The following is a 25,505-nucleotide window of genomic DNA, read 5'->3' as shown; positions in this document are numbered from 1 at the left end:
CTGTATATGCTTTATAAACACAAATGATCGGGACAAGTGGTTCTGCCATTCCGCCTTCCGTATTCTTCAAAATACTTACGCTGTATGTCCTACGCCTTCCCTATTCTACTTACGGAAAAAATGGAACTGGCGCTGCGTTCGTTCTGTAAGTAGAATAGGAAAGGCGTAGGACATACAGCCAGGGGCGTAGTTTGCGGGGGGGATGGGGGGAGGCAACCCCCCCCCCCCCCCAATATTCAAATCCATCAGTTTCAACCCCCCCCCCCCAAAATTTCAACATGAAAATCACAGTAGATCAAATGAAAATTATGTAGAATTCATTTATTTTGTAACACTAATTTTGTTTCTAATCAAATATGAGTTTGTCATAATAAATTAGACAAAAAAATATTCCCCCTCCATTGAACCGATTGGTAACGCCCAACCAATGCGCGCCGCACTTTCACCAAAACAACGTGAGTGGCGCTCTACTGTTTGAATGAGAAAGCACGGGTAGTACCAAAAGTGAAGAGAACCGCTGCCCAGCCATCTATATTAAACTGCTGGTCAAAGAGGGATGTTAAAAAGAATAAAGCATGTACTGAGAAGGAGGTATGAGAATATTGTGTAATACACTCCACATATATTTTAGTTAGCTAATCCAATTGCATAACTATCAGTGTAACTGTAACCAGTTACCAAAAACAGCCGTCTGTTTTGTTAGTTCATTTTTCAATAGTGTCTGCAATTATCAATGACTAAAGTATTCACATCGGTGTTTGGTTTCTTCCTAAATTAATCTTACTTTTGAACGAATTGGCTGAATGAACGATTTAAGTGACTCACTCAATAAAAAAGCGAACGGCTGCCGCCTACTGGCGGTTTCAATATTTAACATAATTTCTTTCTTTTTAGAATCACTCAGTTATGTTAGAATTTAATGAATGATTATACATAAATTTCCTTAAGTTATGATAGATAGATAGATAGATAGATAGATAGATAGATAGATAGATAGATAGATAGATAGATAGATAGATAGATAGATAGATAGATAGATAGATAGATAGATAGAAAAGAAAATAAATAAATTATCCAATAATGCTAAACATAAAACAGATTATTTTTATTTAAAAAAAAAAAAATAACAGGCAGCATACCAACGTTCAACCCCCCCAATGTTGAAACCAAATCTACGCCCTTGCATACAGCGTAAGCTTTTTGAAGAATACAGAAAGCGGACGCATGTGCAAGGTGATAATTTTTGTTTATAAAGCATATACATTTGTATTTTTGTAGAAAATGACCGATCGTTTCGACTTAAACAACTAATTTGTTTAAACATGATGCTTTAAATGCTGTTCATTGAAAAAAACAAACAAAAAAAAGCATGTTGTACAGGAAAATTAGCATGTGTATAGTGTCAGCCATCTTGCACAGTATTGCAAGAGGTCCCAAAAGGAAACAGTATGAACACAAAGAGGTCTGGCTTTAAGTGGACCAAAAAGGATCCTCAAGAGTCCTCAAGTGCAGTATGAACATAAAGAGAACTGTGTCCTTTTTCACTTGGTCCACTTAAAGGGGTCAGAGTTTGGTTCTTTTAAAGAGGACCCAAGTGTGAAAACACCCTATTATCAAGATTATCACGTATGTATGTTTTCTGTCTTGTGTTGGTGACAACTGGAGGTTCAAAATCAAACAGAAGTCCCAACATGTTGACCTGCTAATTAGAACATATGTATCTGTCCTCAAAATTTGACTTTTCCTCATTGCAATAACCAACAGACTTGACTTTTGCTATGCATCATACTGCACGGTTAATGGCTGAAGTTGTTCAAATATTGCAATCTGTGTATATATTGCAAAGCAAGTTTAGGTGAAGGGCTAAACGAAACAAAAAAGCTCCTCACAAGGGAGAGTTTGTGGACGGACATCGTGTATGTTTGCTGTACAAATATTAGCTTTAATAATTAAGAGCAACACTTTTCCACAAGCAATTTTTCCCCTCTGCCATTTTCATAGTCAGTCACTCACATTTTGACAAATTCCACAATGCAAACTTTTACTAATCATGTGAAATTTTAATGTGGCTGTATTCTGTTATACAGTGCTACAGTGTAAAGAATATATTCCAAGCTTTTTTTTTATGATTTTTTTGATAATAAAATGTCATTTCAGTATTTTCTTGCTTTTACTTTGAAGGAAACCATAGTGAGTCAGCAGTACATTTCATGTGAACTCCAGTACAGTTCAGGTATTCAAGCAAATGAACATTCTGCAGATCATTTCCTTTTGTATTTGAGTTTGGAAAAGCTTGAGGATGAGTGAATTATGACACTATTTTCATTTTTTTTGTATGTAAACTCTTCCTTTCTCATTTTTCTGTGTTTCATCCCATAGTGCAAGGGATTTCAAAGAGCATCCCTCATCTCTATCACTCTCCTGTTCCCCCTCCATCAGTGAAAGACTCTCCTGAGAGTGTGTGACCCAGGCTCCTCACACATCTGATGAGAGAGCTAATAGGTGAGCAAACACACTGATTACCGTGCCTGCTCTGCTGAGGTTACATGTTTGTGAGTGTTTTTCTGTACCACATGGTCTTTTGCACAAACATTACATTTTTTCTATTTAGTGTCTTGTTACAGAATGATTTGGAGTCATATGCTGGTGTCACTTCACCTGCAGCAAATATGCACATAAGTTCAACAAAATGAGCGTTCTTGTACCCGCTCTTAAAAATAAAGATTCCTTATTTGCATTGATGGTTCCATGAAGAACCTTTAACATCCATGAAACCTTTCCATTCCACAAAAGGTTCTTTATAGTGCAAAATAAAGTTCTATAGATATTTAAAATGTTCTCCACACTAAGAAATAACGGTTATTTTAATAACTGTTCACTGAAAGGTTCTGCAAAGTCCTCCTTTTGGAACATTTATTTTTAAGAGTGACCCTTTATTCTTATTTTATCCAGACTTTTAAGGGCAAATGTGCCTATAAACACATTTAAGATATAACAGCACTTCCATATGATTTCTTTTTAGCCTTCTAGTGAATTCCTGAGGTTCCTGAAGTGTTGCTGATTGTATCTGTGACTGTGAGATGAAACAATGGTCTTTAGAAAATGAAAACTACAGCACATCCCACACACTGCTTTTATGTAACTGAGTTGATCAAGTGGACACAGCACTGTTTTTTCTAGGTTTGATATCCCACTTTGCTGTTTCATTCACCTGCACTAATTACTGATAACAAGGGCTTTGAATGTAAAGGTCAGCCATAAACAAACAAGTCCCTGCCTAAACCAGAGTTACTCACTAGTAAACACTTTATTGTGGACCGTTAAGGATGGTTGAAACCTGCAGAGATATTTTGATCATCTGTAAAGCAGGTCTGAACAAGCACAGAGCAGAAAAGAAAGCAAGAGAGGGGGTTTTGCTTCCAAAACATATCAATAAAAACTAATGTATGGCAATCTGCTCAGTGTTCCATTAAAGATATTGTTAAATCTGTAGCTGTTGCCTATGTAGGGAGCTCACTAGGTTTTGGAACAGAACCATATGGTTTAATATACTGCATTAATCCCACCCTCATTTTCAGCTGCGTTGGTTGGTTCCAAAAGTATTTTTTCCATTCATTTTTCTCATTAAATATTTCATATATATATATATATATATATATATATATATATATATATTTTTTTTTTTTTTAAATTAATTAATTAATTTATTTATTTATTTTATTGCAGAATATGCATACATATACGCAAATATTTAAGTATTTTGAGACCATAGGGAGCTTGTTGGGACTGTGATTGATGGAATTTTTTCTACAGCATCATGGGTAATGTAGTTTTTCACCACATATTCAACTGTTAAACACAATCATTTTAAAAATAAGTTGAAATGTTGCAGGCTTGCTGCTTCAGCATATACAATCGATTAACAACCTCTGAGTTCACAGTAGTCTGTCTTTAACGGTTCATAAATTATCTTTAAAAATCAATTTCTCAATGGAGAAAATTAATGGCGTTTTACTTTTGGAACCCGACTGTTGCACTCTATATATGCTAAATAAATAAATAGATCAAATAAAATAAAGACCAGTCACAAACCTGTATGCAAATATTATGGTGATGTCATCACTGCTGTTTCATTTTCAGTGGTGAACATTCAATGGCCCTGTCCCAAATGCCGCACTTCATGTGGACTTTCGGTCTCGTGGACATAAACTGCGCGTACTCGCCAAGTCTACGAGTCCGTAGGCCGTCCCATTCAGCATTTTAACGCTCTGAAGTGTGCTCAGCAGCGCCCCCTTTGTACCCTTGAAGCGGTCTTCCGCGAAGCCCGCATAGATGCAGGCTCCGCACACTTTAACTACCCAGGAATCCTTGCGAAATGCCAATCAGACAAAGGATGGGAGGAGATTTCGCTCAAGAGCAATTGATGACATGGCAAAATATTTAAGTGTAGGTTTCATTACAGTTTTTATGACCTATGTGTACATTTTACCAGTTGTTACCTACAGTTTATACAAACATTATGGTCACCGACCAGTGGTTGATATTTCAAACATAATAATAGCGCGTTCAATAATACGATCGCATTATGATTCATTAAATAAATAGAACCAAATGTCAGGGCTTTACTGAGTCATATGTAAACCTAGTATTTATATTTAAACCTGTAAATTTATCTGAAACTCACGCACAGGCCAGACCATTATTTCTGGCGTGCCGATCGAGTCTGTCCCAAAAATACCTCTCAATGCGCCCTCGTGGACTCGCGCCAAGAGCCCTATAGGTCTGCACTACATGAAGTCACCAAAGTGTGGACTCTAAGGAAGTCCACAAGTCCGGAGTGTGCCATTTGGGACAGGGCTAATCAGAATAAATGAATATTGAATTTTTAAACTTTTTTATTCAAAAGCATAAAGTTTATAAAAGTTGGAATGGAGTTTGTATGTGTTTGTATAAGTGTAATAAATAATTTTAAATTCCAAATAAAGATATAAAACATGACTTTGCTACAGCTGAATGTTGTCACATATTTGCTGATGTAAATCCACCAAAAAAAAAATCACTTTGGAAGCTATTCACTATTTTGGCCCAGACTGAGAAGTTACTGAATCGCTTCCAGAGTCTGAGATTAAAATACCATGTTGAAGCAAACAAGAGTTTGTCATGTATATTCAAACTTCTCTTTTTTCCAGTGTCATATCCAGCAGAGTGAGGAGGATGCCAAGAGCAAAATCTACCCGGACATTAGAATTTCCCAGAGAGATAATGAGCTTTTTGTGTGAGTAATATTTTAAGGATGAGGGGAAAGATGGGACAGAGCAAGAAAGATAGAGAAATACAGAGAGAGAAACTGAAACACTGTGAACTATAGTCTTCAGCAAGTTAACATAGACATAATTGTGAAGAGACGCTTTAGCAAATCTGCTCAAACCCAGTATTATTTTGCTCATTTGAAATGCAAAAGGAGATGATTGATTGAATGCTTAAGCAGCTCTTTTCCATACAGCAACAGACAATGGTGATTTTTTTGACATTTGTTTTTAAAGATTAGAAACGTGAACAGAAAGCCAACCAATCAGAGCACATTGCACTTTTGGAAGGAGGGGCTTCATACAGACAGGAAATAAATAGAGTGTTACAGACAGACTGGGAAGAGAGGGACTGCAACAATGTCAAATATGTTTTTTTTAACATTCAAGCATGAAAACCTATTCTAATAGATCCCAAAAACAAAATCAAGACTTTATAAAAGGGCATAATAGGTCTTAACGATAGATTGATCAATTGATTGATTGATCGATTGATTTTTTTTTTTAAAGCCCAAAATCTACTTTTCATATGTAAAAGTGCAGCTTGGACATTTTCCCCAAAAAAATCTCCCTTTGTGTTTCACAAAAAAGCAAGTCATATGGGTTTATAACGTCATGAGAGTGAGTTTTTTTTATGATAAAACTTAAATTTCTGGGTGAACTGTTCCTTTCTTATTGTTAATTCCTGCACTAAGTAGTCTTTCTCTCTTTTACTTTGCCATGGTTTCTTTTAGGTCCTCCTCAGACATGGAATGAACAATATTTGCTTTCATTTGGAAATTTTTGTGAGGATTAAAACCTTTAGGACTTTTTTTTTTTCCAGGAGGGGTGAAAGGGGCTCCCTTAATCTGGTTCACACAGTCTCTACCTTTGGTGTAGCGCTGCTACGTTTGAGCCAGGTCTGATTGAAGAGGGCAGCGGGTCAATGGATGGATGGATAGATGGAGGGCAAAAAGGAGAGGACAGAGGAATGGCCAGAGGGGAGGTGTAAAGGGGTGCATGTGGGACGTCCCAGGCTGAATTTTTGAGGATTAACGGGGTGACTTCTCTTCTGGAATGTTCAGCCGACAGCCAAGACCCTCCCACTCTGTCAGACAGGTGCATGACAGACCCAAAAAATGATAAGAGTGAAAGAAGAAAATTCAAAAGGGGAAAATAATGTTACGCTCTGATGAGTGCTTCGCTAAACACTTATCTTTCAATAGCTGTCAACCATTTAAAATCAAACAGAGCTGTTTTGACTGAGCTGATCAGAGCTTTCAAATACAGAACGAAACATTAATTTTGTTTATTGGTGAAAACGGAGAGATTAAATCTCTCAAAGCAGCTTTATTTTTTCTGTCTTTGCCTCAAATATACAATGCTTGAATGAAAATGAGGTCAGTATGATGAACTGTCATTATAGGTGGAAACAGTTTGATAATATACTGTGAGGAGGTAAGTGTTGTGTCCTGTTAGTAATTATCTGACAAATCATCTGGTTGTCATCATTTGGATACATACAGTGCCAAAAACTGTAAAGCTATGTTTATTCAACTTTTATGACTCTTAATTGTATGCTAGAAGATTTGATACTTAATGTGCACTTAATGTGCATTCTTGCATTACACTGTGGTGCTAATAAGCATTAGTACTCAAGGGGGCGATGTTATGAAGCTAGCTATAAACACACACACACACACACACACACACATATATATATATATATATATATATATATATATATATATTGTGTTTGTGTGTACGTTTTTAATTTTAAATTAGTGTTAACTAAAATAAAATGAGTAAACTGAAACATTATACTAAACAAAGACTTTTTTTTTTAAAATTTATAAAAACAACAAACACCCAATTGTACGGAAGAGGATTAGGGCCTAGCAATAATCAAAAATAAAACCATCTCGAGATTAAAGTTGTTAAATTTCGAGAAAAAACTCGTTAAATTTCAAGAAAAAAGTCGAGATAAAATGTTGAGAATAAACTCGTTAAATTACGAGAAAAAAACTCATTAAATTTAGAGAAAAAAGTTGAGATAAAATGTTGAGAATAAAGTCATTAAATTACGAGAAAAAAGTCGTTAAATTACGAGAACAAATTTGTTAAATTATGAGAAAAATGTTGTTAAATTTCGAAAAAAAAGTCGAGATAAAATGTTGAGAATAAAGTCATTAAATTACAAGAAAAAAGTCGTTAAATTACAAGAACAAATTTCTTAAATTATGAGAAAAATGTTGTTAAATTTCGAGAAAAAAGTCGAGATAAAATGTTGAGAATAAAGTCATTAAAGTTTTTTCTCGTAATTTAACAAGTTTATTCTCAACATTTTATTTTGACTTTTTTCTCGAAATTTAACAACTTTAATCTCGAGATGGTTTTATTTTTTTATTATTGCTTGGCCCTAATCCTCTTCCGTATTATAGACTAACTAAAACTTAGAAATCTAAAATTAAATCTGAAAAATATATATAAAATATTATAAATATAAATAAAAAATAAAACAATATGATAAAATAACTAAAAATTTATAAAATAAAAACTAATTTAAAATATTATTAAATGAAATTATTATTATTAAATTATGAAGTACACACACACACACAAACTTTTAATTCATATCTCAATCAGAGCCTTAGATTGTCACAAAGTCATTTTCTTGCAGCTCCAGGGCGATTAATCACATGGTGTTTACTCAACTCAGGTGACTGAATTAAAATGTTCCCATGAGCTAAGGATGTAGATTTCAAATTGCATACTTCCGGGAGTTCCTGCACCAGCCGAGTAACTACCATAAAGATGAATGGGAATGCTAATGGGCTGCTTTCTTTAGGTATTCCATCCCAGCCGACAAAGACCCCAATAACAACATAATGATCAGCATCTGTCCTACCCGATAAATCATTTTGAGTGAACTCTATATGATCCGTAATGTCTTAATACAATCTAAAGAACACATAGTTATTATGGTAACAAGAACAGAGGAAAGGACATTTCTCTGCCCATAATTTAAGGTTGGGAATGCTGTGGCTTGCCTGTGCTTGTGCTAAATTTCAAGCATTGCATTGCAAACAAATAGGAGATAAATTAAGTCACAGTCATGACCTTGCAGGCAGACAACATCTTCACAGATGTCTTAGTATTTCTACTAATGAAAGATAAAGATATAAGTATTTCAAGTTATTTTAGCTCATAAAACAGCTATGGATCTAAATTCTCTTCCAGAATGGCTTTCTTTTTAATCTCAAGGTCCTCATTTGGGGAAGATAACAGATTGTTTGGGGGAGCGTTTTCTTGATAAGAAACCTGTAAAATGGGACTCTTTGTTTTTGGATTCAACTCTTCTTGTGTGAATAGTCCTATTATCCTGCTGTTTGAGGGAAAAGGAGGGGTTAGTGTGAATTTAAACTCATTTCTATTGGGCCATCAGATAGTATTGATGGTTTAATTACTATCTGTAAACTCCATGAGCAGATTTGATATCAGATTAAAGATGGCCGAGAAGATGGCCTCAGGCTGAAGTGGGTGCAGATCCATCTCGAAATCCATCAACACTTTCTTTGGTCCAAAGGTTCTTATCAGTCGCAGTGTGACATATCTTGATCGGACCAAATAGTTTTCCCTCTGACCCCCAAGGGTCGGCTTTACCTTATCAACTTTAATGTCCACATGCACCTCTGGAGGAGTCAGAGGCCTCGGGTTATGTGCAGTTTATCTTGGTTGACACTCCCTTGTTTTTATTTAAATCAGTTATGGGAATTTGCAGAAGTTTCACAGCTTTATTTGAAGAAAACCTCCTACATTTATAAGAGCTTTCTTTTTCTTATATCAATAGGAGGAGATGGTTTCAAGAAGTTCTGCTGGGTGATACAGAACAGGAATGGCTCTCAGCGTGAAGATCGGCCCAAATCTCTTCCCACACACCTCTTCACACAGCTGCAGTAAACTACAGGTAGGAGTGTTTTACCGCCATGCGCTCTGGATCAGTCGATGTGCCTCAGGACCACCAAGAAAGACTTTGTTCTTCGTCTGGGAACATAACAGACACAAACTCTCCCTCTTTTAATTAGAGAACTGCCACACTTTATCAACAAAGATGCTGCTACTAGAGTTACTGTTGTCTATAAACAGTGCTCCTTCAGTCAGTGTGAATAAATGAGTCATCAAAGTCTTCAGGATTCATATTTCAAAGGTCTTGGTTTGGTAAGAGGTGTTTCATTATCAGAACAATACCATTTTTGTTTCAGTTTTCATGTTATTTATATATATATATATATTGATAGTAGAGTGAGTCCTAATCTAGGGAGCAGAATGAGACAGTGGAATATTTTGACTTGGGCCAGCAAACAACTAACCAGCATTCCTGTAGCTCAAACAGAGCAGGCCGTTAGCAATACCAAGATCATGGGTTCGATTCCCACAGTTATTTTTGTATAATTTTGTATTAGTATTTATTTTTAAAATTTGCAATTTTCTTTTTAGATTAAATTGAAATATGATGTGGCTTTTTTCAGTTTTTTATTTATTTTAAATGTCTTAGTTTTTATTTTTAATTTCAGTTTTCATTTTTTTAAATTATAATTTTAGTACTTAAGTAAATTAAACAAAAATCAGAAATGTTGCCATGAGAATATCTGGAATATTTATTCATTTATTGAATTTTAGTTAATTCAATTAATGTAAATGTTTTTAATTTTAGTGTTCATTTTTGTTAACTTTTAGTTAAGTTTTTTTTAGTTAATTTAGTTTGTAATAACACTGTTCTATGGAAGCTTGTTCTTTTCTGAGAATTGCGTGAAATAAACTCACAATTGTGAGAAAAAAACAAGAATTGTGTGATATGAACTCGCAATTGCAAGTTGTATCATGCTAATGCTAATTTTGAAGAACTGAATAAGGAAGACTAGCATCACTATCGTTCATGTTTAGGGTTAAAGATTAGAACAAACCCCTCACACTAAGTTATCAAACTTTGTTGCGCTCTTAAAAATAAAGGTTTCAAAAGGGAGTTTCCATAGTGATGCCATAGAAGAATCATTTTTGTTCCCCCCAAACAATCTTTCAGTGAACAGTTCTTAAAATAACCGTTATTTCTTAGTGTGATGAACATTTTAAAACACCAAAGAACCTTTTTCCACTATAAAGAACCTTTAGTCCAATGGAAAGATTCCATGGATGTTAAAGGTTCTTCACTGAATCATAGATGCTTTATTTTTAAGAGTGTGTAACTCACCACAGAAATGATACTTCAAATCATGCAATAAGAGGTGTGCTATTACTTTACATCATCAAGCTAAAGATCTACATTATAGGAGGGGCCAAAGTAGGGACCCCCCCCCCCCCACCATCACCACCTTTCTTCTCCAATCCTTCATTCTCATGCTTCTCTGATCTTGCTCTCCTTCTGGTGTTAAATAAGGTGAGCTGAAGAATTATTAGATCTGCAAAAATGCAGCAAAGCCACAAATCATATGGCATTAGCGTGAGAACAGACAGCAGCTGCCCCAGTAATCTGCCCCCTCTCACTCTCAAAGGGCTACTGTGGCCCCGTCTTCACGAACCCCTGAGTGTGTATGATACTGTGTGACTTTTGGACTTGTAGAAGTGTTATGTTTATACTATTATAATTCATTTCATAAAGACTAAATCACAAAGATCTCATTCAGAAAAATGTTTAATGCAGCAGCTTTTGTGACATCCATTGAAAGCGGCCATGCGTTCACACAGCGAAACACTCATCCTTCATCTCCACATCAGCCACTCCTATCAAAGTCTTAGCGTGGCTTGAAGTTGGTGAGAATGAAAAAAGATTTAAATGAGAAAGAAGAATGTGGAAAGTGTGGGAATGAGGAGCAGCGGGGCAGACACAAAGGCCCGCCGTGTGTCGGGAGAACTGACCCGATCCAAGACACACAAAAGAGCCACTGCAGAGAGAGCTGGACAAGAGCTGGGCATCAGTCCTGAGCTACTGACACACAACCAGAGAGAGAGAGAGAGAGAGTGTAGGGTGGGTAAAATGATGGGTGAGGCTACACGCTTAGGGAAAAAAAGGTTGAATGGGGCTCTATATAGAACCCTAGAGTTCTTGACTCAGTTTTAAAAAAATAAAAACACTTTATGCCAAAAAGTTTCTATAAGGAGAAATGTCTTAAACGATTGCATAATACTTTTTGAATTGAATTATTTGATGACGTTTGATTATGAGCTGTTTAATTCATAAAAAAGTAAATTAATACAAATTTAATTAACTAAAACTAAATCCATAAAGTGGGAACCCCTAAAAGGTTCCATATATGAAGCTCTTGAAAAACCCTTTATGGTTTTTGAACTTTTCTTCTAAGAGTAGGGGTGATTGTGCAACTGTTACACACCATATGAGAGAATTGGAGATTTTAGTTCATAAATTAACATTAAAAAGATTTTTTTTGTTTGTTTTAGAAGTCTCTTATTCATGCCAAGGCTGCATTTATTTGATCAAAAACACAGTAAAACAATACTGATGTGAAAGTATGTGACTTCGGTGTCACATGATCCTTCAGAATTATGCTGATCATTCTAATATGCTGATCTGATGCTCAAGAAAACTTTACTAATTATTATCATTTATCATTTTTGAAAACAGTTAATATTTTTGTGGAAATTGTGATATATTTTCCTTCAGGATTCTTTAATAAACAGAACGTTCAAAAGAACAGCATTTATTTGAAATTTACTGACCCCAAGCTTTAGAGTAGTGTACAGCAGCATTTTACCATTATTATCTCCATGCCACAAACATAAACATATGGTATAAGCATGTTCATATTTTTGTCCTATATTTGAAGACTTATGAAACACTAAACAGCCTGTCTGAAGTCACTAATAAGCATCCCCTTTGCCAGAGCTCAAAATCTTATTTGTTATTTTGATCATTTCTGAAACAAGTGCCTTTTTAGACATGTGACATTGAGTGATCCAATGACCAATTACAGGGGCAAAATTAAATGTTCACAAATGATTATTGAGAGCCAGGAAAACATTATCCATAAATAATGACTTAAATATTGGTCTGTTCCTCATGCAAAGCTATCATAGGAGTTCAGAAGACTTGGAATATAATAGACAAAGACTAATTTTATGGTCTTTTTTTTTTTTCTTCTTTAGACCTTTCCAGTATACTGTAAATCTCCTTTCACTTTCCATGAATAGAAACAAACAGGTTGGATATTCTGCCTAACATCTCATTTTGTGTTTCACAGAAAAAATCAAATCAAATGAGGTTTCCAAAAAAAATAAAAAATAAAAAATAGTGGTGTGTAAATGAAAACATATTTTTTATTTTCTTTGAAAAATCTCTTCATTTGTATGTGATTATATATTATTTTATTGTATTATATTTAAAGTATGTGCTCTTATATTTTTTTTATTTTCAACTAATTAAAAAGCATCAATATTAATAATAATCTATATTTTATTAATCCTTCACAATTTTTTAATTTTTCCTTATAGAATGTGGAATTGTTCAGACATGGTTTGCAACTTACCATAGAATGACCCATGAACTAAGACAGAGGAGCCTGTGATGCACCTGACAGTAACCTGATCTGTGTTGGAGAGAGTCATGCCATTGACTCTGAGGGATGCTGGTTATGTTGACAGAGACACTACGGCATTTGTCCGATATGTCACAACAAACGGCGGGCCTTAAAAACAGCCACAGGTGTGCTTGGAGGGGTCACCTGACCTCAAACCTGTTCACACACACACAGACTACCTTGATCTCACAATTCGACACACAGAACTGCTGCATCAGACAGACATAAGTTTATAGGCCTGATAGATGGATGGATGGATGGATGGATAGATAGATAGATAGATAGATAGATAGATAGATAGATAGATAGATAGATAGATAGATAGATAGATAGATAGATAGATAGATAGATAGATAGATAGATAGATAGATAGATAGATAGATAGATAGATAGATAGGAGTTCTTGTCACTATAAAGTCTTAGTTCTAACAGGAAAGGAAATTTGCTATGGCAGCTGTAGATTTGTTTGTTGTTGGAAGATTAACTGAGTATTGACTGCAGGATGGGAATGTAGAGTCTAGCACAGGTGCTGGATTAATGAGAAACACATTGTCGACAAACACACACACACACACACACACACACACACATTTACTAGGCTCAGATCTTGCTACTGGCTAAATAAAATACATGAAAGCAGATACGTAAAAAATACACCATGTTCAGCTAGTGTTGGGGTATTGTCATACTTGACATACTTTATGCTGATCATTGCTTTGATCATTGCTTTGGAGCAATATGCAATATATAGGAAGTGACTTTGGATTTAGCTTATATTGCACACACACACACACACACACACACATATATATATATATATATATATATATATATGTGTGTGTGTGTGTGTGTGTGTGTGTGTGTGTGTGTGTGTGTGTGTGTGCGTATGAATGTATGTAACATTTATTTATGTATTTATTTATTGCAATCTCCATACCATATAAAAGTAATTTATTATCCAATCTATTTATTTATTTTTTGGTAACACTTTACAGTAAGGTTCATTAGTTAATATTGATTAGCTACATTAGTTAACATGAACTAATAATGAACTGCATTTACACAGCATTTATTAATCTTTGTTCATGTTAATTTCAGCATTTACTAATACATTATTAAAATCAAGAGTTGTATTTGTTAACATTAGCTTATGCACTGTGAACTAACATGAACAAACAATGAACTGCTGTATATAACACTTAACTAATGTTAACAAAGATTAACAAATGTATTGCTCATGGTTCATGTTAATTAATACATAATGTTAACAAATAAACCTTATTGTAAAGTGTTCCCATTTTATTATTTATATTAATGTGTGAGAGAATATCAAAATCCCTGTTTTTATGTTCAGTCTCTTATCTGTTTTATCTGTTTTGCAGAAGTGAGAAGCACTATATATAATGGAGGAGGGTTGGGGTAGTAGCTGGGCTTTTTAAAATCCTGAATTTCGCATCTTTGAAGTGTCAATAACTAATCCCCTTCTTTATGTTCCCTGCAGTGTTAAAACCAGTGATTGTGCCTCCTAATCTCACAGATCCAGCACCAGATCTGCTTATCATCATAATTTACACCCAGAGATAAAGGAAAGAGGTCAGTTTGAGGTCACTGATGGAAGTACGGAGCTCTAGCCGAATACAATGTTGTCTACAGAATAATGGTGCGTTTACATGTGCATCTCAATTTAGTTGTCAGACGTCATTTAAGACATCATCTTATAATGAAAGTGTTTTTCCCCACTCTTACACATTCACAAGAATACAAAATATTATAAAAGACTTCTTTATTTCTAATCATCATGAAGCACTTTCAACAAAATTAATCTGTCTTCCATTCCATGTGTGGTACAGGTTTATGATCTGTAATAATTCCAAGCTCAGGCAGTAGTTGGGATTTGGTATAAAAACTTGTGTGAGTTGAGGCTTCTAAAAAAAAATCAGTTTAGATGCATTACAAACTATCCAGAAATTAGTCAACAAAATACGTAACAAAAAAAAAGATGGCCTTGACAAATGCAACATGTAATACTTGTACAACTCAGAAAAGTATACTTATTTTAGACTCACAAATGACACATACATTGTATGTGTTAAATTATTATTATTCTTTTTGTTGTTTTTGTAAGGACATAAAAATGCTAACTACATCATTCACATATTCAGCAGTCTGTTTAAATACCTTATTTTTTCTACAAAGTGAATTTACATTGTTTTAAAGTACAAAGTGCAAAGACTATGGTTTCCGTTGTCGTTTTGGTGGGGGGGCGGGAGCGGGAACAATCATGGCGGCCACTTTAGCCTTGTTTCTTTGAGAGGTTCTGCAATATAGTCAAATGTGAATATTAAAGTCAAAGAATGAGGAAAATGCCATTTTAAAGCAATGGCTCGCTGTTGTCATCAGTTATAAATGCAATTGTCCATTTGTATATTGGTAATTGGTTTCAGTATACTGCTTGGTAAAAAAGGGTGAGAGAGAAAGCTGGAATGCATGTTGTGAATGTTAACAGCCACCTACATTAACTCACCAGTTTACTAGATGTTGTGCCTTCACCTGTTTTTGCCCCTGAGGAAAAAGCAATGAGAACGTTTTACAAGCCTGTTCCCCATTACATGACAGAAATACGGCTTGTTTCTGAGAAAGTTATTAAACAAATGCAAACACTCATAGTCAATTAAAACGACCACACAGTCTTCGAACAATCTTTTAGAGCTCACTGTCAATATCTCCCTCATCCAATCAGAAAATAGACTGCAAATGCTTGCATACTAGAGTTTATTCTGTGAATCCACTGATTTGTAAAACAGGTTCTAATTCTAATGAGATATTTTAAAATAAGAAAAAAAAAAAAAAACATTAATAGAAATAAAGTCATGATTCAGAGAAATAAACTTTTATTTCTCATAATTATAATTCTCAGTTATTCTCATAATTTATTTTCTATAATTATGAGGGGGGAAAAAATACTTTTTTCCTGGCTTCTGTACAAATTGGATCTTGCAGAAATTCTGAATTCCGAGAAGCACAACCAAAACAATCTTCTTTCGCAAAATGCATAGAGTTTAAAAATGCATTAATGCATATTAAAATATATTCAAGTAGACAGCGGTCTATAATTGTAATACTATTTCACAATATTACTGCTTAATCTGTAGTGTATGGTGCAGTTGTGTAATTCTGTAGTGTAATTGCATTAAACAGTGCATTCAACATCAGAGCATCACTTTTTTTTGCAAAACTATTGTGTTTTCCACTACCATTTCAAATCAAAGTATCCACAGTGTTCTCTGATGCAGTGTAAAGTCTAGTGTGGAAATACCCATATATCTGGGTCATCTATGAGGAAACAGTGAGACTCACCCTCTTCCTTAGTGACACCCAGACAGCCCATCAGTTCCTGTAGAGACAGGGCCTTATCGTTGCTGATGTCGCAGTACTCCACAAACTTCTTCACACACTTCTTGGGTTTGGATTTCTTACGCAGCAAACGCTTGAATGGTTTGATTTCTTTCTTTCCGATATCGCCGCTGGAATTCTTGTCAAGCTGACTGAAATACCAGTGAACAACTCGCTCTTCCAGAGTATGACTGGGGTCTGGCTCTAACATTCTGAATGAAGGAAAAATCACAATTAGGCAAACACCAAACATGTTTTAATGCACATGGTTTTCTGGTTAAATGTCTGTGAAACTCACAATGTATTAAAATATAAGATGAAGTTTTTTCTTTTCCTGCCTTTCTTTAGTAAATGACCTAAATAGTAGCATCAACCCAGCTAATAAAAAAATGTTCTAAGAACGTTTTGCTAACGTTCCCATTAGGTAAACATTTTTTTTCTGAATGTTCTCTGAACGCTCAAAGCGTCCAAGTTTTTCTTGGTTATGCGAACATTGAGGGAACATTCCATTTTATCATTTTGCAAACATTATGAGAATGTTACTGTTAAACTTTGTTCTTTAACATTCTGAAAAGTTGAAACGTTTTTTTTTTTTTTTTTTTAGTTGAACATCCAGAAAAAAATAATGATGTACAAATAATATTTTTATGTTAATGTTTTAAGAACATTACTAAAGACCAGATGATGAGTTCTCAGTTCTCAGAACTTTTCCTGTTAGCTGCATGGGAATTATTCCAGTCAGTCAGCTAATTAACTAAGAAAATATTTGTGCACCACACAGCAGGCAGGGTCAGTTCATTTCATGAACTGGCCCATTACATCTGCATTTCTCAATTCTCAGACACTTGTTTACCTGCCAGCAGAGGCCGGGTCAGTTACTGCGTGAACCATGTCCGTGGACAATGCATCCAACACGCTCGTCAGGAATTCTGTCTTCTTCTCCCCAGGACATCCTGAAAAAGTGGGACAGAAAAGAACCATGGTCTTTAAAATAACTTTGTACAACTTTGGAATAAATACCAAGTTCTGTCATGAAACTCTAGATGGCGCAGGCTGATGGGTCCTTAATGCAACCTGCTGACAATCACATTAACTACACGGCACAAGCTGATTGGTTCCTGCTGCATCTGTGGCAAATGAGCTTGCTGCTCAGAATTTAAATAGCTGGTCAGTGTTTGCTGTAGCAGTTTGGAGCATGCTTCTTTCCAAAGCATTTGCACTGCTGGAGTGTCTGTCGTTGCTATGCACTGCGCTCTCCACAACAACGAGGAAGTTTCAGCAAAGGATAACCCCAATTGATTTCTAGCCCTTGCATTAGCTCTACTACTATATATATTTATGGAGATGAGAAATAAAAACCCGCCCTGTACAGCTATGATCAGCTGTTTGGCTGAGCTTTCAATGTTTTGTTACGGAAAAAAAAAATAAAGATTACAGATAAAAATGTGTGATTAAGTTGCGATTAATCACGAGTTAACTCATGACAATCATGCGATTAATCACGATTAAATATTTGAATCAATTGACATTCCTACTAAATAACATTACCATGATAAACTCTTCCAAGAGTTATTGATAGAACTACATATTTTGAAATAACTATTCCTTTATATTGTACTTCACTTTCGATGGCAAAACTGTTCTATATTTTCTTTCTTTATTGGATTTTAGTGTCATTAAGCAGTTGTTTTATAAAATCCCATGGGAAAAAGATTAAAAGCAAACAAAGCGTCCTTTCATGTGACATTTTACCTTCAGGTTATTAGTATAAACAGCTATGAACCCTCATAAACGGCTGTTGTGACTGAATTACCTCATGTAACTCTCCTGCTCTGGTCCTAATTATTGAACTATATGTTATTTTGTCACAAAAACTCAGTGAGCATTTCTGTCATTATTGTGTTTTTTTAATTAACTCAGTTTATCACGGTTTCCACAAAAATATTAATCAGCAAAATTGTTTTAAACATTGATATTAAGAAATCACTCTTGAGCACCAAATCAACATGATTGATGATATACGATGGTGTATGGTTCTGCTAGCATATCATGCTTCTCTTACTAGTGACTATTTTGGGTACTGGCGCCATAGGTGGCCCAATAAACATTGGGAAGATGTAAAGCTGACAGACGTTTCACTGTTTTAACACCAACTGCTCTTAAAGATGGTGGAGAGTAGGAGAGTTAAACCATGTTACGGCGTCAGAGATTCTTTGCCGCCCTGTCGTAAAAATCAGACCTCCCCTATCCTGTCTGAGGAAGATGACAGCTGCCAATCAATCAGAGGATTTAGGTTTATGGTCCCAGGTAAAAGTCTGCTGTGTGTGGGAACTGTGGTCTGTTGATGTTTGGGTGAAACCCACAAACCAGTCAGAAACATGTCCATGTCATAATTCACCACAAAAATGAGAAATTGTATTTTGCATATTGAAAATGAAGCCTGTTTTTAGGATTTTATTGGATTGTGGCATTATTTTTATGGCAATTGTATTTTTTTAAGTAAATCTGGCATACAATAAGTTTTTTATTATTATTTCAGCAAATGTGTCCATCTAATTTCAGTAGCTTGCGTTAAGTAAATGCACATGTATATTGGCCAACCTGCTCTTTAGATATCAGTGTTGGCTGTTGAAAAACCTAGGGAGTTTAACACACTCCTACGCCTTCTTTATCATATCCATTTGTCAGTTCAAATAAAGAAAGGGAAAGTGCGTGTGCATGTGTGTGCGCGCATTTGTCTTCACATGCTGGGTTGTTTATTGTCAGGCCCGGGGGCAACAGATTCTCTGGTTGTAAGAGGTCCTTGTGAACAGGTGTGTGTGAGTGTTCAGGTAAACAGTCCTCAAACAAGAGGAAAGAGGGCAAAAAAAAGATATTTAAACGTATGCAGGTTTACAAGATGAGCACAGAATGCTGACAGTTTGTGAGTGAGTGTTATGCTGACGATCTGTGTGAGTTCACTGCTCACTGAGACCAGACACAGTAAAATATCCGTCCCACCTGTTCATACGAGGGCCTGCATTCTTCTCTCTTTTTCAATAAAAACTACATAACTTTTAGTGTAGTCTAGACGCTTAATAACAAACATTTCTGACCTTTTGAGAATGCTTTTTGAATTTTACATTAATCAGAAAACATCATTTGTAATGCATTTTCAGGTTCGGTTTTAATATGAATTCATTCAATTTTGACTGAGCTGCATTGCTTGAGTTATTAGAGAAAATGCAGCATAGGCAGTCCAGTAGGTTGCTTCAGGGATGACATACAGTATATTTGTAGACCAAAACCCGGACATGAGTTTGCAATTTAGCACTTCTGGTTCCATCATCTGAAGTCAATGGGTTTTTGGTTAAATGCTTGAAATAAGGTCTGTGGTGAAAACAAGCTCAAGATATTTTCACATTTTATTCCATTGCATAAAATATATCAGTAATATCCTCTTGTGTTTTATATAAGCTTTTACTTGTCTTTTAAAATTGCAGTTGCTAATAAGTGTCTAAATGGCACAGCGGTTGTTGGACATTAAACGTCATCAGCCGAACAGGACAACTCATATACTCACTATCCAACTTTCACTCTTGCAAACTATTCTAACTGAAACTTTCAGGGAATTTTTTTTTAAGTATAGACTGAAAGAGTTGTTGGTGATGTTGACAGTCGTGTGACCGTGATGTAGTTCATTTATAGCCTAATTTTAGCTTTTTTACTTCTGGTGATTGTATTGAGGCTTCAAAATGTGTAAGATTTATAAACTTTTGTTGGTTGGCCCAGAGCTTATTTTCTGCAGTAATCCAAAAGCCAGTGGAAAAATCCTATTGGGTTTTGGTTGAGGGAACGAGGGTGATGCTAACTTCCAAGTTGGCATAAAAAAAATACATCATCAATGCAGCACTCTATTAAACAAGCAAGATTACAGACGAAAATGACATCCCATTAATTTTGAACTCTCCAGCTAAAAAATGTCCTTTATATATCACCTGATTAAAATGCTGAGTGAGAATTTACTGAGCAAAACCCATCCAGATCCTGCAACATTTCAGCATTACCCAGAATCCCGCAGCTTGTGGATCTTACATAAAAGCTCTCAAGTTGCATCAAAATCATGAGAATTGTGGTATTGGCAGTGGATCGTGGACGTTTAGCTGCCAGCAGCCGCCGGCCCCCATCAGCCCCCCTTCTACACCACAATTAACCAGCCGTGACCAGAGAGCTGCTCACACAACAGCACCTGTACACATGCTGCTGGCAGCCTGAACGTCCACACACACACACACCTGAGGAACAGAGGATTATTTGTTAACATATTGAGATATTAGAATGTTTACCAAAGCACACAATAACAAAGCTAGTCTAGTAGTGGAGACTAAGACCAGCAATTAATCTGCATCTCAGACATACTAAGCTTGGTCATTTCTACTATGCAGTACAGATTCATATTGCCAACATATAAGTGGGATTCAATATTATTCAATACAATATTAAATTCAATATTAAGGTCATTTGAAATAATGAGACCTACACAGTAAAATCCCCAGAGTTAAATTAACTCTGGTCAGAGAACATTTGGTCCCTCTCTAAATAGTGTTAAAGTAACACTAAAGCAGAGTTCAAGTTAATGAGATAATTAAGCAATTAATTAAGTGATGATTGAACATTAATGATGAACACCTGCTGTTAACAAGCAGAATAAGTGAAGAAAAGAGAAACACAAGAACTACAGCTGACTTTAGCCACAGCCTTAGATGAAATCAACTGAAGATAAAAGACATTCTATATACATTCTAATAAGGTCTTCAGAGATTTAATAATTTTTATCTTTAGCTGATTTCATCTAAGGCTATGGCTGAAGTCAGCTGTAGTTCTTGTGTTTCTCTTTTCTTCAGTGATTCTGCTTGTTAACAGCAGGTGTTCATCATTAATGTTCAATCATCAGTTATCTCATTAAGTTTAACTCTGCTTTAGTGTTACTTTAACAGTATTTAGAGAGGGACCAAATGTTCTCTGGACAGAGTTGATTTAACTCTGGGGATTTTACTGTGTACTACCTAAAATGGAAGTTGCTGAAATTAGTGGAAGCCACTTTGACTTTTTCCCTACATCATAAATGACATGCATCTCAGAGAGCACAGACGAAACGCAATAAACGCTGTCATGTTATCTTGCGTTCAGATGCCTGGTGTTTGGGAACATACGGAAATCATGTGAGACACTTCTGGGAGGGTGTTAAACCAAATCATTTTGATGACAGACTTTGGCTCAGGCATTTCAGAATAACTAAAACAACATTTGAGATGCTGTGCAGTGAAACTAATCCATTGGTCAGTCCAGTTATCCAATCACTTCCTCTGTTGAGGCAAAATCACATGGATTTTTTGTTGCGTATCGAGGGATGTGTTTCCATCTTAGTTTATGCACATGTCTTCTTATCTGATAAAAATGTATCTGTCTCAATTGGACGGCATAAGTTTCTTATTCACATTTTTAGAATTTATAATAATTGAAGTATAATAATTTAAGAATAAAAATGAACTTTTCATTTTACCTTTGAAGACATTCCCAAAGGGAGGTGTTGGCTGATTCCAAAAGATATATAAATATATAGCACACATTAGTAACGCACATACATTCTCACACCTCATACTGTTTCAAAAGCCCATTTCACGACTTAATCTTAATTAAAATATGAAGATAATCCTATTAGTCAAAGTCTGGCCAGGGTTATTCAAGAATCTGTTATCTGGGACTGAGACAAAGTACAAAAGCATTTCTCATGTACTTACACTAACAAAAAAAGTACCATGGCATTTCCACTATACTTACAATGTGCTGTAAATACCATGGCACATTATAATGGAAATCATTCAGCATCATGGTAGATATTAAAATGCAACAGTATTAGTCCATCTGATACCATGTCCATCTGATACCATTTTTGTAAGGGTAGGTATTTGAATAATAGTGTATATTCTCAACAACAGGATATTGAATCTGTAAATTTTAAATATACCACACAGTCCCCATACAGAGATGTAATCTAATCTAATCAATTAATTAATTCATGCTGGAAATGGAAGTCACTCCCTCGTTTCCTTTTTGCTGTTTTTTTATCTTTGCCCTCCACTCCTTTTTCCTCTGTTCTTCGTCACAGCCACTCCCCCACACTCATCCCTCCTTGTCATCCTCCTAGGCTCGTGCTATCTATTGTAATCTATCTTTTCTACCTCCCCTTTCCACAGTGAGATGATCTGTTAACATCTGTCGTCTATGCGGACCGCAGGGTCGTGGGAAACCAGGAGATGGTTTTAGACTTTAGATGTCACACACATACCTGTGCAGACTTGAGCTCACATGCAAACACAAACATATAGATACACATACATCCTTGTGTTTTATGTTTACATGCATTTTTCCTAAATGAATAAGAATGAAAATTTAGATCAAACACAAACTGGTAGTGCACCTACTAAATAACACGTAATGTATTAAATGTACATTTTTTGTTATTTATTTCTTTTAGGTCCTCTTATAATATTAGTAAAGTTGTTTGGTAAAAAGGTGTTTTTTCTCATTTTTTGCAGCTTTGTTTCTATAAATTGTCCACTTGCTAGTTTTGAGTTGTGAAGTATCTCGCTCTCATAGCAAACCTTGCACAATATTTTCACATCTGCTTAGAAGCACACAGTTATGCTCACCCTGCAGATGTCTGCTCCTGTAATGGTCCTTTGGTTTGTTTGGATGGGCTCTGGCATTTCCATCACATTTTGGTTGTTCAAATCTACAGTAGAGAGAGAGAGAGAGAGAGAGAGAGAGAGAGAGAGAGAGAGAGAGAGAGAGAGAGAAACAGTGAAATACAAAGCATTATTGTTTGTACAAAGGCAAGGCCAACAGCTAAAATATTCCACCAATGCTGAGAAAAATGTTCAGATTTTTTGTTTTGTTTTAAATAACAGGGAGACAATATAATAATATTGAATAAGTAAAGAGTCATCTATCTATCTATCTATCTATCTATCTATCTGACAGACAGACAGACAGACAGACAGACAGATAGATAGATAGATAGATAGATAGATAGATAGATAGATAGATAGATAGATAGATAGATAGATAGATAGATAGATAGATAGATAGATAGATAGATAGATAGATAGATAGATAGATAGATAGATCTGTCTGTCTGTCTTGTAATGCACAGTAAAACCCGATAAGTTACGGTAACTCAAAACATTTGATGGAACCGATTGCTGTAAACCATTTAAGTTTTAAAACCAGTACTGTAGACTCATTTACATTGAGTTAAATTCACTTATATTTTAGTGGTGGTTTAGCCAATCATTAGAGTTAACTCGACTTAAAGATTTTAAGTTTATTTTATTCATTCAATTTGAATTCAGGTAACAAATCTAAGTCTTAACAACTATATTGTTACTTAAATGGTTTGAGGAAACAGATTGCCGTAAATGGTTTAAGTTCATCAAACTCAAAGTAATAAAGTTACATAAGACTAAACAAAACTTAACATTGGCATAAAATGATGACAGAACAGGAGCACTGTAAAACTCATTAAAGGTGCCCTAAAACATTTTTTAAAAAGATGTAATATAAGTCTAAGGTGTCCCCTGAATGTGTCTGTGAAGTTTCAGCTCAAAATACCCCATAGATTTTTTTTAAATTCATTTTTTTAACTGCCTATTTTGGGGCATAATTAGAAATGAGCCGGTTCAGGGTGTGTGGCCCTTTAAATCTCGTGCTCCACGCCCCAAGAGCTCGCGCTTGCCTTAAACAACATAAAAAAAGTTCAAACAGCTAATATAACCCTCAAAATGTATCTTTGCAAAGTGTTCGTCATGCAGCATGTCTAATCGCGTAAGTACAGTATTTATTTTGATGTTTACATTGATTCTGAATGAGTTTGAGGTTATGCTCTGTGGCTAACTGGCTAACACTACACTGTTGGAGAGATTTATAAAGAATGAAGTTGTGTTTATGCATTATACAGACTGCAAGTGTTTAAAAATGAAAATAGCGACGGCTCTTGTCTCCGTGAATACAGTAAGAAACGATGGTAACTTTAACCACATTTAACATTACATTAGCAAAATGCTAACAAAACATTTAGAAAGACAATTTACAAATATCACTAAAAATATCATGATATCATGGATCATGTCAGTTATTATTGCTCCATTTGCCATTTTTTGCTATTGTCCTTGCTTGTTTACCTAGTCTGTTGATTCAGCTGTGCACATCCAGACATTCTGCCCTTGTCTAATGCCTTTCATAATGTTGGGAACATGGGCTGGCATATGCAAATATTGGGGGCGTACACCCCGACTGTTACGTAACAGTCTGTGTTATGTTGAGATTCGCCTGTTCTTCTGACGTCTTTTAAACAAATGAGATTTATGTAAGAAGGAGGAAACAATGGAGTTTGAGACTCACTGTATGTCTTTTCCATGTACTGAACTCTTGTTATTTAACTATGCCAGGGTAAATTCAATTTTTGAATCTAGGGCACCTTTAAGTTCAAAACATTTAAGTAAATTAACTCATTATGTTAAGTTAGTAGAACTTAGTAGAACTGAGAGCAATGGAAGCGGAGCAAGGCCAGTTTGGTGCACAGGTGTCTCTCATTAACAATCACGTCACCGGCATCCCTTCGCTCTTACAGTTCTCAGCCTCGCCCAACTCATCATAATGTTAATTACATACAGTTCATTTACATAAACATCACATTCAGATCTTCATGGTTAAATGTTAGATAGCAAATAACACATGCTATTATAACTATCAAAGAGACTATTATTATATACCTGCATGTATATAATCAAACAACATACAGTATATATGGTCTTAAAGTTTTACAGCCAATCCTCAACCTAACCACAGGCTCTACTCCTCACCACAATGGTAACCCTACAAAACTAACATAACAGAACCCCCTGTAAATCCCAACATAACAAACATTAAACACTAATTTATGTCACACTATGTTACAATCTCCCCACACAAAATAACACTTAATTGCAACATTTATTTTCCTTATACAGTCTGACGCACATAGGCTGGGAATTAGAAATCTGCTACAACTCAGTAATATTAAGTTCAGCTTAATACAATCAAATTTTGAGTACACTCAACTTTTTTCTATATTAAGTACAATGAACTTTCATTATTATTTTTATTTTATATATCTCTGTCTGTCTGTCTGTCTGTATGTCTTTCAGTTTATCTATCT

General features: G+C 35.3%; 1 protein-coding gene and 1 long non-coding RNA gene across 3 annotated transcripts in view; one reads left to right on the top strand and one right to left on the bottom strand.

Moving 5' to 3' along the window:
- The first annotated feature begins 1,454 nt into the window (after positions 1-1,454).
- On the top strand, positions 1,455-9,931 carry LOC125277625. The gene is made up of 5 exons (XR_007186947.1): positions 1,455-2,233; positions 2,380-2,502; positions 5,190-5,275; positions 6,130-6,404; positions 9,136-9,931. It is a non-coding gene; the product is annotated as an uncharacterized LOC125277625 (long non-coding RNA).
- A 4,709-nt stretch (positions 9,932-14,640) lies between these two features.
- The window catches only part of smoc2 (SPARC related modular calcium binding 2), a 36,877-nt gene continuing 26,012 nt past the window's right edge, over positions 14,641-25,505 (bottom strand). For both annotated transcript variants that reach the window (XM_048204511.1, XM_048204512.1), the window contains exons 9-13: positions 22,960-23,042; positions 17,121-17,220; positions 16,232-16,479; positions 15,399-15,436; positions 14,641-15,191 (exon numbers count right to left, since the gene is read on the bottom strand). In XM_048204511.1, the coding sequence (XP_048060468.1) occupies positions 15,168-15,191; positions 15,399-15,436; positions 16,232-16,479; positions 17,121-17,220; positions 22,960-23,042 (493 nt within the window). In that variant the 3' untranslated portion in view covers positions 14,641-15,167. The remainder of the gene's footprint in view (positions 15,192-15,398; positions 15,437-16,231; positions 16,480-17,120; positions 17,221-22,959; positions 23,043-25,505) is intronic.

Source organism: Megalobrama amblycephala, linkage group LG10, assembly GCF_018812025.1.
Source record: "Megalobrama amblycephala isolate DHTTF-2021 linkage group LG10, ASM1881202v1, whole genome shotgun sequence".
Lineage (NCBI taxonomy): Eukaryota > Metazoa > Chordata > Actinopteri > Cypriniformes > Xenocyprididae > Megalobrama > Megalobrama amblycephala.
The sequence above is the reverse complement of the archived record's forward strand: the minus strand, read 5'-3'. Positions and strand labels throughout refer to the sequence as shown.